Source organism: Drosophila mojavensis, unplaced genomic scaffold (genome assembly GCF_018153725.1).
Source record: "Drosophila mojavensis isolate 15081-1352.22 unplaced genomic scaffold, ASM1815372v1 contig_277, whole genome shotgun sequence".
Lineage (NCBI taxonomy): Eukaryota > Metazoa > Arthropoda > Insecta > Diptera > Drosophilidae > Drosophila > Drosophila mojavensis.
In genome coordinates, this window is record NW_025318822.1 from 3,992,482 (window position 1) to 4,012,759 (window position 20,278).

Genomic DNA, 20,278 nt, shown 5'->3' on the forward strand with positions numbered 1-20,278 from the left:
CTCCTTATGTGCTCAGGGAACATAGCCCTCGCATACGTACTTATTTAACTCAACCAAACGATCGGGAAAAATGCACGAGCGGTAAGAATCGTCCGAGCTCGTAGGAGAACCGACGCAATCCATTGCTAAATTTTTTTGTTTTTTTTCTCAGAGTGTCTGTAAAAGACATTAACTATCAAGAAACACACTGCAATTATGTGTGAGCTATGGTATTTTAATTCAAATTATTCAAATAATTTTTTAAATAACATAATATGTTGCTGTTAAGTAACAGCAATTATATTCTCTTAGTCAAGTAAAGTCAACTGTTAATAATAACATTTTATATACAAAAGTCTGTTAAGCAGCCATGTTACTTTACCGCACACTGCACGATAACATAACAGTGCATCATACTCATTTACTCCATAACATTCTCAACTAATGTTATTAAGCGCGCTTCCTGTAGTCTAGCATTACAAGCTGTTTAATAATTTATAATCAACCAATTAAAATATATTTATTTATTGAGTAAATATTTGCTCAATTTCCCTTGCATAATTATTTTCTCAATTTCCCTTGAATATTAATATCGCACTTAATATCACACAAAACTCTGTCGAGCACCATGCCCAACATGATTAAGTGCAGCTGTTAATTAATTCAATAGAAATTTGTCAAAAGTTCGTTGAAGATAACCAAAGTTGGCAGCCACAGCCACCAGAGCCATTTAATAAATCTTGCATAATTATTATCAAAAACTAACTAATTGATAATTAATGAAATAAAATGGCATCTCCTGTTAATATTCGTTATTCCTCCTGCTGTTATATTCAATTCAATTCCCTAGTGAGCCAATTATTCGTAAAGTGTAAGCAGCCTTCAAGTCTATCTCCCTCTCTTTCTCTCTCTTTTTATCTCTCACTCTCACTGTATGGAGTGCTTTCTTCCTGTCCTTAGCTTTGCCTGCAGTTTGGCTTTGCTCAATTTGTTGGCCATTTGCCTGCAGCACAAAAGGCCCAGCAGCAACTGAAAGCAGCGCATAATTAATGCGATTAGCAAATGCGAAAGTGTGTCGGTAATAACAACAAGAACAATGCTCGATAGGCGACAACAAAAAGAGACACCAACTGTTGACACAACGCCTCTTAAATACACTCTCCTTCACAGACGATTAAGTTATGCTATTGAAATGGAAAAAGGAAAAAGAAAAGAAAAACTAGCTTTTGGCTTACATAAAACAGAATATTTGATATATTTACGAGTCTGTATGAAATTTAATAACCAAGAAACTTTGAATTGAAAATATATTTTGTAGTCTATATAGTGCTCATGGTTATATATACAAATGAAAGATTCAGAGCGATGAAATTTTAGAAGCATTAAATAATTTTTTAAAATAATATCAAATTTTAGCTCTTATCATTATTCTGAAACATTCAAGAACTTAACACAAAGCCGAGTTACTAAGGACCTACTTGCACTCTAGCTTAAAGATTCCTACTGCGTTACGACCTTTGCAACATTGTATTAGTGCCCCCTACAAAGGAGGCACTTAAAGCAAACGCATGAGGCGGACCAACCAGCGGAAATGTGTCGCAGCCATTTTGTCTAATTGGCTTTGCTACAAAGTAGAGATAAACCGGAAATGGCGCAGCATTTTTCTGGTATTGCTGTACTTTATTTTTGCCGAGTTTTTTTTTTTCTTTTTTTTTTTTTTTTTTTTTTGGCAACACTTTTGCTAATTAGTCGAACAAATATTTAAAGAGCTGTTGCATTAAACTTAAAGACAGATGCGACTGGCAATTTTTCATCTCCTCATTTCCTTACATATAAATATATATATATATATATATATTTTGTAATCTCTGCTTAAAAACTTTGGCCTGGCCATAAATCAAACAGCTCCTCTGGCCCTTAACAATTCCATTACAGAATTAAAAGCAAAGAGAACTTTCAAGACAAAAAAGAAAATAGTTATTAAATATTTCTTTGGCTCGATGGCAGAGAAAACTCTTTTGAGCCGCACCTACAAAACCGAATGCCAACACAGACACAAAGTTTTCCCAATGCTTTTTACTGTTTTGCTTAATTTTTCTTCGCTCCTCCCCAGCTTGTGTGCAAAAGTTTTTCTTATTTTATTTTTTTTTTTTTTTTTTTTTTTTGTATATTTTTCAGTGCGTCGCGTGTGGAAAAGTCAAATGGTGACTGCTTTTTATTTCAAGTCCTTGTGAAACTATTAATTTGCATGATTATCGTTTAAGCATAAATTCATTTAAACGACATTGTCGTTAGCAGACACAAATATATATACACACTACACACACACACATATATATACATGGCAAAATGGCGGCAGTCGCCTTGGCTTTCAACTGGCTGCAAGTAAACAAACTTTTAAATTCCATTAAGTGCAATAAATTTTGCAACTGATACAAGGCAAAAGGTAACGGTAAAGACGGCGTCATTGGCAGCACTGGCGTAAGCCAGTTGGCAGCGCCCTCTGTCGGCCATTATCGGCAACGTTTGTTGTTGCACGTCTACGTCTTGGAGCACCTTTAAGCGTTGTGTGCACAAAGTTTAATTAGGCGCAGCATCTCATTAAGTTTTGTCTAAACGCGCATTTTACAGCACTGCAAAGCGCATATCTTCGAGGGGATCAGCTAGGAGAGCTATGTGTAGCAATATACATTATTTTAAATATATATATTTAAATTTTGGACAGAATAAAAGGGCTCTTAAAGACCTAACTTAAGAAGGAAAACCTAGGAATAAATCAAGATATAGATATAAAAAAATATATATATATTTATATAGATAAAATCAATGATATGCAAAGTAAAAGAAACTAACCGAGTAAGCCTTCTATTAAATATCACAATAAGAAATCCTGGGTTTTTTCGTTACCTTTACCTCGCACACTTTCTAAAACTGATTCAGATCGTATCAACTCAAATAAAATTTACAGTTATTAAAAAAAAATTCTATTTTAAATGAAATGGAAAATAACTCATATTCGGGTCTCATTGCGGAAAGTCTCCGATTACATGTTGGCCGGAACGAAAAGCTGCATAAAATGCGTAGCGGGTTACATGTTGAGGCGATGAAGATGATCCAAGAGTTGACTATGCTCGAGAAGGAAGAGCCTTCATGTGGCAAAGCGAATTTGGAGCAGCGTGGCATGCTGCAGCTGCTCAATTATTTGATTGTCGACTATTTTAATTGGCATGGCTTTACGAACACAATGAAAACCTTTGCTCTAGAGACGGGCGAAAAATCTCGGCCGAAGCCGCGTGATAAACTGCAACAGGAACTGAAGGGACAATACAGGCACTCCCACCTGCCCATCCTGTTGCAAATGGTATTGAAGGAATCTAATAAAGCTGACGACACGTTGCTAGAGAAAAGTAAATGGGAGCATATTCCAATAAGGGGAGACCAAATCCCAAAGAAGTTAAAAAAATTACAAGGACGTTTTCGTACGATAAAAGATAATTCATCTAAAGAAAAGTCTGACAAAAAGGTGAAAAAAGATGCTCAGGGCGGCGTGGGGGTTACAGATATGCCAGATGAGGGAAAATCAGGCAGTCCTAAGGGGAAGAAATTGAAGAAAAGCAATGCTATAGCCAAAGAAAATCGAACTGAAGCCAATAATGAGCCCACAGCGGTCAAAGGAAGTCAGTCAAGGAAATTGTCAAACAGTGCGAGAAACCTACGAAAGTTTAGTAAAGAGCTCAAAAGCTTTCCCAAGCTCAGAAGTCTTAGCCAGCTGAGGAGCATGAATGAAAGCAGGATGAGAGTAACATCTGTTCACGATACCCTGAAGAAAGTGGATAGCTCAAATGGGCCCAGTCCTAGTCCGCACGAGAAGCCCGGTAAGGAGGCGCCACAGAAAGTAGACAGCTTACATGAATCTAGTCCTGGCAGCACCCAAACCAATTCCAAGGTGCCGCCAATGAGAATGAATTTATGGATGCGAGATAGCTTAAGTAAGGAGGGCCAGAGCAGATGGGAAAACCTACAAAAGTCATATCGGGCCATGCAAGATTACTCGGCCAAGGGGTTGCCAAAGAGCCCGCTCACCTTGCATGAAACTTGCGCAATTGTTGACACTGCTAGGACCCCACTTAGCAAAGTAAATATACGGCAAAGAATGGTCGAGTCCAATAAAGAGCGGTCCAGAGCCCATTAGAGACGCTAATCAGCGACTGTCGAACATGACCAAGTTGTGTTATATTTTTTTGTTGGCTTAAACCCATTCCTGGAGCATCGTTTGCCACGAAATGACGCCGCATCTTGTGACTGTTTCCCAGACCGAAGCACAAGCACTTCACTACCCAGTGAATATTATGATGATAACTATTCAAAACAATCATTTTGGCGAATACGAAATGCTCATTTTATGTGGTACAATAAAAATTAATTGACTTGATTTTATAAAATTTAAAAAAGACAAATTTCGAAATAAAATGTGACAATTATCTGCTTGAATCAAAAGCCATTTTGTTTTTATTAAATGCCAAATTTAGATGATATATAATTTCAGTTTAAAGCCCTTCTGAATGCGTTTGTCTGAGCAGCTGCTGCTCAGCAGTCGTCGGGGTCACTGAAGCACTTCGAGACGTCGTTCACTGCACTCTGACTTCAGCTCTTGAGACAGATCCAAAAACTTGACAACGACGTAGAAAAGTTCACCTAATGGCTAATGTATGCAGCCTCCACCTCAAGGTTATCTGCATGATTAACGAGCTGATGCCGTTAGCCCTGGGCTTGACAAAAAATAACTTTTTAGACAAGAAAAAAAAAAGAGTAGGTAAACAAAAAAGAGCAAATGCTGATGAACGGAGTAAGCATTCTATCAAATTTCATAGCATTGTAGAATCAGATACACTTCGACTGGCTTCAGAAACACAGTCAATTACCGATTCGACTTGAAACAGTTAGTTCGTAAAATAGAAATAAATTTAATTCGTTATCGATATACAAATTTCCATTGAAGTGTTGTTGTAATTTCGAAGTTCGTTATGGAAAATAGCTCGTACTCGAAGCTAATTGAGGACAGTATTAAGCTGCATTTCGAACGAAATGGCATTCTGGACGAGATGCGCAGTGGGCTGCACGTAAAGGTGCTGAACATGATGCGCGGAGAGACGGATTTGAAGAAGGAAGACCCACTCTGTGGCGGGGATATGAGGCAGCGGGGCTTGGTACAGCTGCTCAACTATCTGGTGGTCGACTACTTCTCCTGGTATGGCTATAAGCATACCCTGGAGACGTTCGCCCTCGAAACGGGCGACAAGTGCCAGTTGAAGCCGCGCGAGAGGCTGCAGCGGGAGTTCGGCGACAACTTCACCCAGAAAGATTTGCCCATTCTCCTGCAAATGGTGATGAAGCAGGCCAAAAATATCAATGAGAAAAGCTTGCCGCAATCGCCGCATCAGCTCAACGCGTACAGGAAGTTCATTGAAGGCGTACCTCAGGAAAAAGATATTCCACCCGAGGGCAATCCAAACAAGATGCTGAAGTCACCCTCACCTCGTGCCGAGCCAAGCAACGGCCCAACCGAGGGTGTTCCTCGTAAAGATCCAAAGCCCGCTACCCGCAAAGGTGTCAAGAAACCACAGGCCAAGGTGAATGTGCGAAAGGCTATGGCCGACTCCTCGAAGTTGCCGTCGACCCCGCCCCGTATGAAACGTGTGAAGAGACCGCCGACGACAGCGAGGAAAACGCGATATAGTTCCGAATATGAATCAAGCTCGAGATGCACAACTGAGTCGGGATCGGGCGAAGATTCGTCCAATGATAGCGATGCCTTTGCAGCAATACCAAACCGGTATTATTATCGCGAGCAGGAGCCACCCGAGCAATCCTATCAGAACGGCTTTGGTGAGGAGGGTCCCTACGAGATTCCCAGTCAATCGACTGTGCGCAGTCCACTGAGGCCACGCGGCCTTGGCAAGCGAAAGCCCCTGAAAATCGTCGAAATGCGCGATGACACCGACAAGGACAAGCCACAGTGCAGCAGCAAGGATACCACTAATAAAAATACCCCAACTGCGAAGGATGCCAATGCCAAGACTACCGAACAAAATACATCCAAACGTACAATATTTCAATCACTAATGGCAGTTAGCAAACCTAAGTGCCCCGAAACTATGGTCGGCAGCATGCAGGAGAGCTCCGACGATAGTCCCGAAGACAGCGATGAGTACTTATAATTTGGAGTGATAAATGTCAATTTATTGTTCGTTTCAAATGTGCTTACAAAATTCTTATGCTGTGCCATCAAGTCCTAGATACTTGAATATCAATTGTAGACAAGCAATAAAAATTCACAAAGGTTTCAGCTAAAATATCTAAAATATCTAAAGCAATCCACAGAAAAAAAGTCTCTAGCTCTTATATCTTCTGAGATCGACGCGTTCATACATACGGACGGACGGACAGACGGACAGGGTTAAATTGCCTCAGCTCATCGCCCTGATCCAGAATATATATACATTGTGGGGTCTGACACGCCTTCTGCCCGTTACATACTTTTTCACAAAACCATTATACTCTGATTTCCCATTTTCAATGAGTTCAGGGTATAACAAAACCATTTACTCTGATTTCCCATTTTCAATGGGTTCAGGGTATAAAAATGTGTCTGTGTTAAATTGATAGCTGTAAATTCAGTATGTATACATTTATTGGAAATATGGAAGTATTTCTTAATAACACAGCTAACTAAAATTCAGTTCGACCCCATATCAATTGCATCATTAGCAAATGTCTTACGATATTTCTCTCTCCCTGAGCTACGCCTATTTAATATGCCAAGCAGAGGGCATGCCAATATGACGGCAATTAGGGACTACCTTTAGGGGTTGACATGTTGAGCTGGACTGGGTTTCATTATAATTGAAGTCAATATGGGAGTGCACGCCGAGCTGCCTGGCCGCAGAGTGCAGCAAATGCAAAACAGATGCGGTCTGTCAGTTGAATTGCATTAATATGTCGTGCGAGTCTTAACACCATTAATTACATGACCAATGAGTCAATATTATGACAGTTTGCAACTGAGACTCTTGACGATGCCCCATACAAGTCTGCGACGTTACCAAAAGCCATAACAACAACAACAACGATAATGGCAACAATGACAACATGGACAGCCACAGCCTCAATCAATTAATTAGGCATCTGGCTGGGAGAGCCTTTCAGGCCTACTTGATTGATTTTATTCAGTTAAGAGCTGCAGAAAATTTGGCATATGATTTTCAATATAACAACGAATAATGACCGAGTATTGAGATCATAGACATATGTATATATATTTGTATTATTTTATACGCCATGAACTAGTCTATCATTCAGTTAATTTAAAATAGTTGTTGATTAAATTAAAACCTATGATGAATTTGCTTATCGTCTGCTTAAAGATACCAAAACAAAGTCTAGAGCTGTTATAAGCCATGAGATCGTAGCATAGACAATATGCAATATTAGGAATATATTAGCAAACTATGGCATATATTATACTATTTTAAACATAAACTAACAAATAAAAAATTAAGTATTCGCATTTAATAATGTTGTATAAATGTCTTTCATATCGTTTTCCTCTCAACCTTATCTATTAAAAACCCATAAGAAACACCATTGCCTTGCTGTGAAAATGGTTGATGGCTGTGTGAATCGCAATGTGTAATCATCATTTGGCGGATTCGAGTAAGAATCACGTGCATGTTGCTCACATGTCACCGGAGCAACGATGACTGTGCCAGTGTCATTTCATTACTTCGCCATTTGCCATTGTCCAGTGTCCAGCGTCACATTGTCCCACGCATGCCACTAATGAGGCTCGTTAGCGTGGTTGGTTTGTCCACTGCGTATTGCTGCTCCTGCTACTACTGCTCCTGCTCCTGCTTCAACTCCTGCTGCTGCTGCTGCTGCCCCGTAATGTATGCAATACGCCGAATTGTGCAAACGTACTGGGCAAATCGATAAAGTAATTTGGGCATTGCAAAACAAACGACTGGCAGCGGATAAGCCGCAAGCAAAGGGCAGCGAGAAGCAGTTGCTGCCCTCCGCGAAATGTGCCACCGGCAAATGTTGGCCACATAATTTTGTTTGGTTGCACCAGCACGTAACGGCATTGACTGACTGGCTGACTGACTGACTGACAAACCGACAGACTCACAGACTGACTGTGTGCTTGAGAGCACTGCGAATCGCTTGACTCTGTCCAGTTGGCTGTAGCCCGTTGCCCGTTGCCCGCTGCCCGTTGCCCGTTGGCCGTCGCCTAATTGCAGCACCATCTTGCGGTTATGCGTTCTACGTGCGTTTGTCGCACGTTTGGCTAATTAAAATTGCATTTTTGCTACCCTTCGTTATTGATATAGCCGATGTACCATATGATATCATACGTGCTGAAGGGGTTGCCCGATGCGAGCAGTTGGAGTGGCTGCTGGTCACATTTTGTGGCCAATTATGTGAAATATGCGAATATAGTAAGGGGAATTGTTTAAATTGAATAAGGATATATTAAATACGAAAATCTCAAAGAGAGATAATGATTTTAATATGACATAATTAAGTATAGTATATCCTTTGATGAAATATGAGATTATGAATCAATTCAATGTAAATTCCTTTAGATATTGGAGTTGTCCTGAAGACAAGAGTTAATTTGAATACATATTATGATCATTTATAAGAATGTTAAATAAGAGATAGTTATGTTGAGAGATAACTGTTATACTTCAAAAGAATTTTTTTTCTCCACTTAAATTACACTGAAAAATATATTAAAATGTTTTATTATTCTATTAAATGCATAATACACTTTAAATTTATTATGCCAAATATCAAAAATCAACTTTTAATAAAAAGCCAAACAAGTTGAACAATTTTGCCCGACCCATTCGGGTCCCACATGGCGTATGCGTAACAATAATGCAAATGTCACTCGCTTTAAATAGAGCCCAGAATGATTCGAAGCAAATAATTTGTGGTTTCAACTTTCTCGACTTTTCAGTCAGCTTGTAAAATTGTGTTGCTCAGTTTTCATATTGTTTACAGCAAATTTGGTGTGGTCAACTTGGCTTGGCATGTTCAATGCTCATTTGTGGCTTTGCTTGGATTTGGCAAGACACAAAAACCAAATGGGCTTTAATCCAATCAAGTATTTAGCCAAGAGTTTATGACCCTATGAAATCAGTTCAAGCTGTGGATATGCACAGCTAAATCTTTTTTTAAAGCTGCACAAGCATAAAAATCCTCAATTAGTTAGCTATTTAAAGAAGCAGACATATTTTATTGTATTATCTATTAAATTATTTAGAATTTATTTATATATGCTTTATGGTATTTACAAGTACTTAAAGTTTAATTGTTATACAAGAGAGAATTTATATTGTTGTTTATAGGGTATCAAAAAGTCCGTCACAGACCGCTAACTAGTGCCATCTTAGTGGTTTAATTTATGTTTTTGATATGCCTAAGTTTTTGCAACGACAACAAATGCCAACGCGAGCGACGCTGATGAGTTGACAAAAGCTTAATGACACTTAACGTAAGCAAGCAGACACACACATAAACACACACATACTCACACACACACATACGTGGTACTCACGCACACGAACGCCATTTTGCAAGCAGCGATGCGAAAAACGTATTTTAGTGATTTTTAATGCGAAAGCAATTTGAAAAGTTTGTTTGCCAAAAGTTGAAATGATAGAGACATGTAGTCGATGGTGGTGCCCTGCTGTGGTGCGCATTGGGTGGTTGCGAATGCTCTCGGTTGGCTGACAACTCGAACTTGTGGGTGGCTGATTAGGCAGCCACTGCCACAAGCATACACACACACACACACATTTTTGAGGCTGTGTGCGACAGCCGCGCCACAGTTGGTTGAAATAATTGCGGGCTTAGCTGTGTCGGTGTATCCGTGTGTGTGTGTGTGCGTCTGCATGACATGGCTGTCTTTTAGTAGACCTGTAAATTATCAAATGTGTAAATTAGTTCGTAAGCAGAAGTTGCTGACAGGTAAACGAAATAATGGCAGCATAAACAGTTAATTGGAGGTGCTGTGGCAAGGAAAAAGACACAGAAAAGTAAATAAAGGGGAATAGAAAAGAAATGGACAGATAGAGTAAATATGGCAAGATAATGTTGTTTATGGTAATATAAGCAGAGACTGTCAATGTTAAGAATTAGATATTATGTTATTAACAGAGAGACTTTTGTTAACAGTACTTAGTTACTCTTTTCATAAATACATTATGTTAGACTTAGCAGAAGCTGTTAACACTATGAGTTAAATTTTATATTATCAACAGAGCGAAAAATATGGTTGAGAGTTTTGGTTATTGCATTCAATGTGGTAACATTGCACTTAACATAATATTAATATTTATTTGCAATAATAATATTAATATTTATGTACAAATAAATATATCAATATATTTTATAAACATTAACACTATAGGTTTTTGCACAAATAATATAAAGCTGCAATGCCCTCCACGAATTCCCATCCATATAATTCTCATAAATGCTTAACGCTTTGAATCGCAATTGAAGTTCAGAACAACCTTCGTAGATACGATTTATTTGCGTTGGGCTTTTAGCCAAGTTTATGCGCCAGTAATTGCTTAAAGAGACTAATAATAAAGGAAGTTAACTTCTTTGCTCGATTATCACGAGGCATTTGTAGGAAATTTCATGTTAGATGCTTGTTACGACAAAGTGTTGTCTACTCTATTAAGTTTTCCATTACGGACGATAGCGATCAATGGCTTGGCGCTAAGTTCAAGAAAACTCATACACACACACCCACACCTACAAGCACACACATGCTCACCCACACACTAAACAAATTTGAGCAAGTTGAAACGTAAATCGAATAAAAGGCCCAAAGTAAAAGCAGTTACCAATATGGATACAGGCTGCAGATGCTGCTACTTTGGTGCCGACAAGGACACAGGACATACCAGGAGTGCCAGGAGCAGGGGAGGGAGTACAGGCGAAGCAAGTGCAATGTGTGATTGTGTGTGTGTGTGTGTGTGTGTGTGTGAGGGGGCGTCATGACAACAATGGCATTTTGATACTTTTGTATGAGATTTAATGAAATTTGAATCCTTTTGTTGAGTGGAATGACGGCGTGCGAGAAACTGTGCAAAAGGAAGACAGGCTGGGGCAGAGAATGAGAGAGAGCATAAAAGCAACATAGCGAATGACGGTGAATAAGAGCGAGAAAGATAATGTGAGAGATGGAAACAAGCTGCAGGCGAAACTGTCTTGTCTGCCAATGTCATGTCATGTAGTTGAGGTATTTTTGGCTCTCTCTCTCTCTCTCGATTTGGGTGTATGTATGTGTGAATGGAAGTCTGTGTGAGGGTGCCAGAGCCTATGTGTGATATGATATGTATATATATCACAACAATAGTAAAACAATCTTCTTAATGCACACTTTGGCCTAAAGGAATTTTTCACTTGTAAGACGAAAGTTGTGAACACAGACAGACGCACACACACACACACACACACACTCGCACACAGATAAAGAGCGAGAGAAATGCCGACAGTTGCCTATCAGCGTCTGTTAAGCTAGTGTTTGTCTGTGGGTGTGTATTTATATAAGATATATGCACATATATTGACAAAGAAACATGTTAATAAACAGCTGGAAGTTTGCTTTATTATCATCAGCTTAAAAGCAAGCAGGACGCCACGCAAAAAGGAAGTAAAAGCCAGGCTGAAGGCTTTTGGGAATTGCCCTAAAAAGGGTTCCCTTGTCTGGCACTGTCTGTGTGTGGGTGTGTGTGTAAGAGGGTCTTTGTGTGTGTATGTGTATGTGTGTGGGCTTGAATGGAAGCTGAGGTATCAATAACAATGTACAACAGTCAGGCAGCAACATGCAACAACAACAACAATGATGAGCTTCTTTATTAGTTGCCTGTGGGTAAAAATGACAAAGATGTCCTTTGCCTTGAGAGGCACACACACTTGCACACTCAGACCCTCGCCAGGACCTTTGTCTATACACTTCTTATAGCCGAACTTGAGCCCCAAGACGAGCTGCTGCGGTCTGTGGGTCTATTTGTGTGCACAGTTAAAACAATTTTGATTGTGAATAACTGAGTTAGGCGTGAGTATAACACATGCTGTGTGTGAAGCAATTCTAGATATATTCGCATTTGAATTACTTAACTGCTTGCCTAACTAAATAAAAGACGAGATTACTCTTTCACAATTCGGTTATATGAAACAATCCGAGTTAATGCAAATATGTCATGAATATACAATGAGTTCTAGCTATAAATAGAAAACTTCAAATCTTTCAGAATTTGGAATAAATTAATTTATTATTTTTTTTTTAATATTATTTAATACATATGAAATATTCCTAAAAAATAAATTGATAAATTTAAATTAATTTGAATTAATAACAAAGACAATTTCTCACATCGTATTTGAAAATTGCTTTAAACTAATATCTAGTTAATTTACAGTCCAAAATCGAAATCAGATTGAAAACACCATTCCTATTATATTATTTGGGTTTGTAGAACATAATTAAAGTTTCTATTGGAAACTGAATAATGAAAATCCGTTTATGTAAACCCTTTTGTAATTGAAAGTTGACCCCAGATGCGAAACCCCGTCGTATTTCAATTAAGCATTTATGCTAAATTATTTGCAGGTTTGCCTAAAACATGTAATAGGCTTTTGCAATAATTGAGTGTTATGCGTGTATGTGTGTGTGTGTATCTGTGTTAACTATTTTTTGGCAACTAAATTTAGTCGGAAACTCATTTTGGCCTGGCAAGTGTTAATATTGTCTGACTGCTGGCAATATTACATTTAATTTTTGCCACTCCAACTTGTACAACAACCTGAACATGCAATTATTTTGCCAAATATCTCTCTGTATATCTCTCTGTCCTGCTCCCCTCTCTCTTGCTCTCTTTGGCAATTTTGACTTGAAGGTAAAATTGCATTTAAGGAAATTGCGTCAAGTGTGCAGAAATTGGCATTGTTCGCCCAGCAAGCGTTGAATGCCAATGTGACCACATGCAAATTGCTCAACAGGGCGTATACTTAATAAAAGCTGCAAGTACATTTTCTACTGCCTCCCATATCAGCGGTTGAGGTAACCACCGTAGACATTTCTCCTTCTTATTTCTGTTAGCTATCAGTCGATGCTATGCGTACAATTTTTAATTAAAAATTAATCATACGGGCCACAGGAAACGGAAAAGTGTAGCAGGCTGCGGATGCGTGGGGTAGGCAATGGAATATGTGCGACTAGTTGCGCTTTGTTGCTTTTCTCTTTTTTGGACTCGAAGATAAATTTTAGCCGTGCACATTTTATGGCAGGTTCCTTGACGAAATATGCATGTGGTTGTCAAGCTCTCACCTTCTCTTATTCATTTCCTCTCTTTATTTCCCGTCTCTCTCTCTCTCGTTTCTATTTGTGTTGGGGTGTTTCGAAAAAGTATGCAGCAAGTTTATGAAAATTCTTTGTTTACGCCAAGGTGTACAGGTGTGTGTGTGTGTGCGTGTGTGTGTACTCATTTATGTATACATATGTGTGTGTGTGCTAGGTAAATTGTCTCGGTTTGTTAATTTTGCGTTCCTGTCAAATTTATATGCTGGTTAGCTCCAAGCAAACTTTCAGCTGACAACCGTATTTTGTTTGTGTTCGTTTCTAATTTATGAGCACAATTAGATAGGTGGCACACTGTGCAGGCCCAGTTTTAAGCTCGAACAAGCATTGTTTGCCTTTAGATTTAAGAGTAATTAAAATTCGTCTGCTTTCCAAAATGCTATCTAATTTCAAACGAGACCATTTTCCTGTAGCCAATCAAATTCCTTTTGAAACATATTACATTTTATGTTCAAACTTTTCAAACAGCTTCCAACAATAAACTTAAATAAAATAGCTGTTAAAGCGTTGAATTGAATAACAGTTTATGTTAACGCATTAACAGACAGAAATGAAACAGCAGCTCTGCCAACATACATTTTTACATTACATATATATTGCATATAATTTAAATAATAACTAAACAGAACATTCCACCATAAATACCGAAATTTGGATACATCAGCAATTATCAGGTAGCTCACATAATATTGTAAAATCAACTCTGTTAATCTAACATAAACACAAGAAGAAAAGAAAACTACAAATATAAATTTGCTGACTCCTTTTCACTTTTTCCAATGCAAATAAATTAGAGTCCAAGTGATATCCCTTTTACACACGCATGTTGGCCACAAAAAGAAAGATTTGCATGGAAAACATTTTGCAGAAAAACAAGAAACGTAACTGGAGCAACACATCGGTAATGCAAACAACACACGACACGAACACACACACAGACACACTCGCTCACAGACACACACGCATACATAAGCTATTTGAATGCCTAAATATTTTACAAACTAATATCAATTCAATTTGTATGCATTGAGAAATTGTATGTGTGCGTGTATGCGTGTGTGTTCATGGACACCAAGGCATCAATGGGGCATTCCGACACACACAGGTGACACAAGCTGCTCCAATAATTTATGTATTTCTAATAAGAGTAACATTCACATGTTATTGTTGTTGGGTGACAACACAATTTGAGGTTATGTGAAAGTGAGCATTGCCCATGCGAGCAGCAGTGTTGCCAGTTTAGCTTATTTCAGGCTAGATCTATCCTTGATAATAAATGCATTGAGTATGGGATGGAATAGCCAGAAATTGCGGCAGCCTAGTCATTAAGAGAACTATAAAACCAAAGAAACTGCTGTCTATGCCTTCTAATAATTATAAATATTAATGCATAGTTAATGTAAGTTATGTAGTATATTAGCTTTAACACTTATCAAGCACATATATTCTTAAGCAGCGTAATTAGATAATTGTCTGTCTGTCTGTCTTTCTTTCTCTGTCTCTTCCTCTCTCTCTCTCTCATCTCTCTCTATCATCTCTTCTCTTTCCTTTCTCATAGTCTGTCTCTCTGCCTATCTACCTAACTACAGAAGATCATTTAAAACGTCTATATGTATGCAGCAGTATCATTTGCTATTTACATTTAAGTAAAACGAAGCTAGAATGCTCGCAGCAGCAGAGACTATTCCCATTGGTCACTTAACAGTCCACTACCACGATCCTAACAAAGCTAACGAAGCTAGAATGCTCGCAGCAGCAGAGACTGTTCCCATTGGTCACTTAAAGCTCGACTGAAACGATCCCTACCTACTGTCGGGCTCAACATTTGAGCGAAACAGTGATTGAGTGAAAGTTGCCCTATATAAAGAGCAGCAGCTACAGCATTTTTTCAGTCGTTCCAGTAAAGTGAAGTGAAGTGTGTAATCATTCAGCTAAGCATTACAGAGGAAATACTTGGAAGAAATACTTAGAGGAAACACTTGGAGGAAATACTTACAATAAATACTTAGAAAAAAAAACTTAGAGAGTAAGTACTTAAGGGAAATACAATTTTTTTTATATTACATTTTAGACTATTTTAGCATCCTCCACAAGGCCAATTTATGCCGAAGCTAAACAGCTGGCAATACTGCCGGGCATTTTCCTTTTCATATTGGCCTTACCTACCTTCAAAAAAAATGGGTATTGCAGACATCTATGGCTATATAATATGCTGATTTTAGTTAACTGTCTTTTTTAATTATGTACCTTTATACATATATACATATTTTATAATATATTCATGTTTAAATTTTAAAAATTTTGCGCGCCTATGTTAACCGTTTGGTAGATTACTTGTAACAAACCTAGGTATTTTTTAGGCCAAAACGTCAAATTCGTATTTTTTTATTATATCGACAGTTTGCAAGCTATCGATAAGTGTCCGACCCATGAAACTACGTGGTAAGCAAGCAGAATAATGGCCAATAAACCAAATAAAGACGACGAAAGCACAAATGATTGGGATCAGAGCGATGAAGATGACAACTGGGATGATTGGGGGAATGGCGATGAAGATGAGGATAAGTTTGTACACATTGAAAAAGAGCAGGAGCCAGAAAACAACAAAACAACAAAAGAGAAACCAGAAACAAGTGCTAAAGCTGAGCCCGAGACAACGGCTACTCCTGCTGCACCCACCTCTTCCTCCTCCTCCTCCTCTGGCTGGGGCTTATGGAGCGGCAAGTTGAGCTCAGTGCTGAACACCGCTACCGAGGGCCTGGGCAACATCACAACCCAAGTGAATCAGGGCCTTAATCAGATAATTGGCGTGCCCGATCCCGAGGAGTTAGCGCGCATAAATGCAGCCGAGGAGGCATCTCAGCCAAAGCCGGAACAGCCAATCAGAGACGAAGATTCACCACAAGCAGTTGCAGAAAAATCCGACGCTGGAGGTGTACCTGCATTTAATCTTGGATTGGTCACAACTATCGGCTCGAAAGTTCTCAATACAGGTCTGGACACCCTCGAGGGCATTGGCAAAAAGACAATGACCATATTGCAAGAGAACGATCCTAAGCTGATGAACAAACGCAAACTGCTAGGACTCGAGGCGAACAAACCCAATTTGAGTGCCGTGCTGCTGGAAGCAAAAAAGGATGCAGATCAAATGGAGCAGTCGCTGCAACAACTGCAAGCGGAGAAGCGCAAGGCACAGCTGCGCTTCGACGTGCTCTTCGAGAACTATTGCGGTCTGATGCACTACGAGGCGCTGGAAATACTATCGAAAGAGTCGCAACTCAAACTGGACACGCTGCGCGATGCAGTTAGCGGGCAGGCGCTAAGCGAGCTGCAGGCAAGAATAAATTTAATATTATTCTATATTATATATTGATCAAATTTCGTGCTGCAGGAAACTATTGGCGAGGTCAAGGAGCTACTGGAACTAGAAGATCTAGAATGCGACAGCGAGGGTGACTATACAGCTGAAGAGCTTGGCGAGCGCTTGACGGCCACGATGGCTGACGCAGAGCTGGGTATTAAGTTCGAAGATGTCGCTAGGTGAACGAGCTTAAACAATCACAATTAAATGCACAGACTAAAGATGGTATTCCCTTTGCAGTCATTGGTCAGAATCGCTGAAGTGGCTCAGCTCGGAAGAGGCAACCGTTGCGGATCTGGAACAGGCCTATGAGAAGAGCATCAATGCATTGAGTGAAGCCTCTGCCCTGCAAATGTGTAAGCTGCACAAAATTGCTGAGCTGATGCTGGTGAAGCCTCATCACAGCACTGCCAACGAAGTGGATGGCATTGTGCAACTCTGCAAACAATTCAACGGACATCTCCAGGGCCTAACACAACGATTTGCCGCACATCTAAGCAGCAAGAGCGAAGCCTCCGGCTCTGAAGAATGCAAAGCGAGGGTCAACACATACTTTAGCGAAATGTTGTCCGCTGTGAAGTACATAGAGCAGGCCTATAAACTCTTTACGCCCATATTGCAATTGGGCGCCGTCTAATGAAATGTTGTTATAATACCATATTATAAAGAATTAGCTATCTATCTGTCCTCAATCCACGTAATGGCTTTTTGTTTTTATATAAATATGCAATGAACTATTTTCGCTATGTGATACATTATTTAAATTGATTTTTTTTTTGCAAATTCCCATTGGATTTATTGAAACCCAAGCAAAAATGAAGCGCAGGCTGCTTATTGACATTTGCAGGTGGTCTTATTTAGAGTTAGAGTGCAGGAAAAGATATTTGGATTTGATTTTTATAGTGTGGACAGATCTATAAAAGCGTTTACAAGTATCCTATTATTGTTTTACAAACATTTATACATATTCAGTTAACATCTCATAAGTTAATAAACATACAGAACGGATTCTATAAAAATTTGTCTTGTTTTACTTTATTACTAATTATACAAATTATATATTTTTGTTACCTCGGTCTCGTAATTTACATTGTACAAATTGAACAATCTTTAAGCTTAATATTTATTTATCAGCCGCAAAGTGAAAATGAACTGCCGAACAAAGAAATTTACCAGCTGTTTAACAAGAAATAACATATTGGTTTATATAAAGATTGACTTGTTTTTTCTTTTTCTTCAACTGCTCTGCTCTGTGCGGCTGTTCGTTGTTTTGGTAACAAATGCGCGTTCAACAATATTTAAAACCTCAAATCGGGCTTATACTTAAGCATATATCTGCAAGAGAGAGAATTGATATTAAATAGGTATTTCAAATTGATGGAATATTTCAGGCTATTTACTTGTCCAATGTCTCCCAAAATTTACTCAGCACAGCGCGATCCAAATGCCTTTTGTTTTGTGATAGACGCAGTAGCGTCACTGACCAACGCTCCACATTCGCGTCCAATTTCAGTTCACTGAAGCACAAGTGAAAAGCGCAAACTGCAATACAATAGGAAAATAAATTAATATACTTGATAATAATTTCAGCTGTGGCTATTTACTCTTTGAGAATATTTCCACGGGATTTCCATCCCAGGGCCAGCCTTTGAATTGCCACTGTGGACCCATGACAAATACAGCAACAACGCGCTGCCAATCCTGTTGGCTGAGCTTGATGGGGTTGTCTACAACCCGATACGAGACCGTCTGATTGTTACGTTTGCGCTGAAATAATTTTATGATTATTAAGTAGAACTAGAAACGATATGAAATTCGCTTTACATGCAGCAGCACTTCGCTCTCACGTTGACAGCCCTGCAGTTTCTTTTCCGACGTAGACATGAAGCGCAAGTCCTGCAGTATATCCTTAACATTTAACATTGTTATAAGGCTCGTGTTGGCAGAAGGTATTATGATGATGGGTGTACGCGAGGGCCGCTTCTGTGGACCGTTCGCCGGCAGTTGTCGAGCCTGCGCCGTGGGCAGCAGTTCCTTGGGGCCGCGTGCCACAGCTGTGGGTGTGGCTGCCGTGGAACCAGCACCATGGGGCATATTCGCCTGAGCCTTTCGCTGCGCCAACGAACCCTCTGTCACGGATTTGAGCGACATACCGTGATATGTGCCCAACGTATCGATTTTAAAGCCTTCAGTCTCCTCTTTCTGACGATTGAAACGCTCCTGATCGTAACGATTGTATTGCGATAGCTGCGGTTGTGGCTTGGTGATGCGCGCCGGTTCAGGCATCTTAATGGGATTAGCTGCCTGCGGACGATTACGTCCCTCTTCACGTGCCTTAATACCCTGCAGCATAGCGAAAATATTCTTGGCAAATACTTTGCCTGTGCTTTGCAGCACCGATGTGCGTGTACGCCATTGCCTTTCGCGGCTTATAATATCCTTGGTGGAGTCCACATCGTAGTCGAGAATGGCGCGCAGATCTGTACCCATGGCCTCCTCATTGTCTGTACGCTTGATTGTGGTACGCTTGTTGGCCAGACGTTTCGCTTTGATGGCCGCAATCTTTTCAACTGACATTGTCTCCGACAGCGACTTGATGTTGTCCATGTTGACGGCCGTCTCCTTTTGGTTGACATCCCAGCGTGCAGCCAACTGTTCGCGCACCTTCTGCACCTGTGTTTCCTCGAAGCGCGCCTTTTTGGCCGCCGTCTCACCGCTAGTTGCCGCATCTCCATCCGCTGTTCGCTTCACTTGTGTGGGTATCTCCAATGGTGCACTCTTGTCTATGCTGGCACATGTCTGTGTCTCGCCATTGAGATAGGCGAGCAGCTCCTTACGATCGGGCCGATTCACGGCGGGTATATCCTCGGCAGCACACTGACGCACATACACCGAATGCTGTAGCATAACATTCTTGAGCAGATACAGTAAGCATTCGAGGGTATAATATTCGCGTGGAGCCCCCTTTTTGCCAGAGCTGCAAAAATATTGCGTTGGCAAAGAAGAGAAAGGGAGAAATGTAACAATATTTCAAGCGAATCGTTGGTTAGTATTTTACCCATATTTGAGATAGTTGGTTTTAACATTTTTGGGCCAGGAGAATTCACCAAAAATAATTTGATTATCACGCTCGATTATCTCCTTTTTGTTTATGTTGTATTGCCGCAAAAGACTTAGCGGATCCGCCATTTTTGTCTAGCCTTCGTTTTGCGCTGCACGAGGGACCCGTCCTTGTCTCTGTTATTGTAACAATTTATTAGGCAAACAGGCAAAACAAATATATACGACAATGTAACACAAAAAGAAAATTTCACAAATTTATTTTAGCATATTTTTTATTTCTCACATCGCGTATTTTGGTTTGCTGCTGCTTCTTCTTCAACGCACCGAAACTGTCAGACGCAACTATTCGATATCACAGCACTTTAGCGTTGCCACACAACATATGTAATCGATATATTTTTCAATCTATTGTGAATTAGCCATATGGTTATATC

The 20,278-nt window shown here is 39.7% G+C and overlaps 3 protein-coding genes across 3 annotated transcripts; 2 read left to right on the forward strand and 1 right to left on the reverse strand.

Moving 5' to 3' along the window:
- Positions 1 to 4,854: 4,854 nt before the first annotated feature.
- LOC6574275 lies at positions 4,855 to 6,334 on the forward strand. The gene has a single exon (XM_002000294.4). It carries the CDS (start codon positions 5,004 to 5,006, stop codon positions 6,195 to 6,197), a length of 1,194 nt encoding a protein of 397 aa, XP_002000330.1. The 5' UTR covers positions 4,855 to 5,003; the 3' UTR covers positions 6,198 to 6,334.
- Positions 6,335 to 15,817: 9,483 nt separating this feature from the next.
- On the forward strand, positions 15,818 to 17,539 carry LOC6574276 (protein FAM114A2). Its single transcript, XM_002000295.4, has 3 exons — positions 15,818 to 16,754; positions 16,812 to 16,960; positions 17,022 to 17,539. The coding sequence occupies exons 1-3, from the start codon at positions 15,879 to 15,881 to the stop codon at positions 17,416 to 17,418; spliced, it is 1,422 nt and encodes a 473-aa protein (XP_002000331.2). The 5' UTR covers positions 15,818 to 15,878; the 3' UTR covers positions 17,419 to 17,539.
- Positions 17,540 to 17,789: 250 nt separating this feature from the next.
- Positions 17,790 to 20,216, reverse strand: LOC6574277 (parafibromin). Its single transcript, XM_015167357.3, has 6 exons — positions 20,128 to 20,216; positions 19,840 to 20,018; positions 18,606 to 19,758; positions 18,386 to 18,548; positions 18,182 to 18,323; positions 17,790 to 18,116 (listed from the first exon to the last, which is right to left on the reverse strand). The coding sequence occupies exons 2-6, from the start codon at positions 19,968 to 19,970 to the stop codon at positions 18,080 to 18,082; spliced, it is 1,626 nt and encodes a 541-aa protein (XP_015022843.1). The 5' UTR covers positions 19,971 to 20,018; positions 20,128 to 20,216; the 3' UTR covers positions 17,790 to 18,079.
- Between the last annotated feature and the right edge of the window lie 62 nt (positions 20,217 to 20,278).

Bases quoted from the DNA above. Each gene is read 5' to 3' on its own strand.
- LOC6574275 (XM_002000294.4), top strand. From the start codon at position 5,004: ATGGAAAATAGCTCGTACTCGAAGCTAATTGAGGACAGTATTAAGCTG.
- LOC6574276 (XM_002000295.4), top strand. From the start codon at position 15,879: ATGGCCAATAAACCAAATAAAGACGACGAAAGCACAAATGATTGGGAT. The intron at 16,755-16,811 runs GCAAGAATAAAT...TTCGTGCTGCAG, and splicing joins AGGCGCTAAGCGAGCTGCAG to GAAACTATTGGCGAGGTCAA. The intron at 16,961-17,021 runs GTGAACGAGCTT...TTCCCTTTGCAG, and splicing joins AAGTTCGAAGATGTCGCTAG to TCATTGGTCAGAATCGCTGA.
- LOC6574277 (XM_015167357.3), bottom strand. From the start codon at position 19,970: ATGGCGGATCCGCTAAGTCTTTTGCGGCAATACAACATAAACAAAAAG. The intron at 18,549-18,605 runs GTAAAGCGAATT...AAATTATTTCAG, and splicing joins AGAGCGAAGTGCTGCTGCAT to CGCAAACGTAACAATCAGAC. The intron at 18,117-18,181 runs GTAAATAGCCTG...TCTCTCTTGCAG, and splicing joins TTTTGGGAGACATTGGACAA to ATATATGCTTAAGTATAAGC.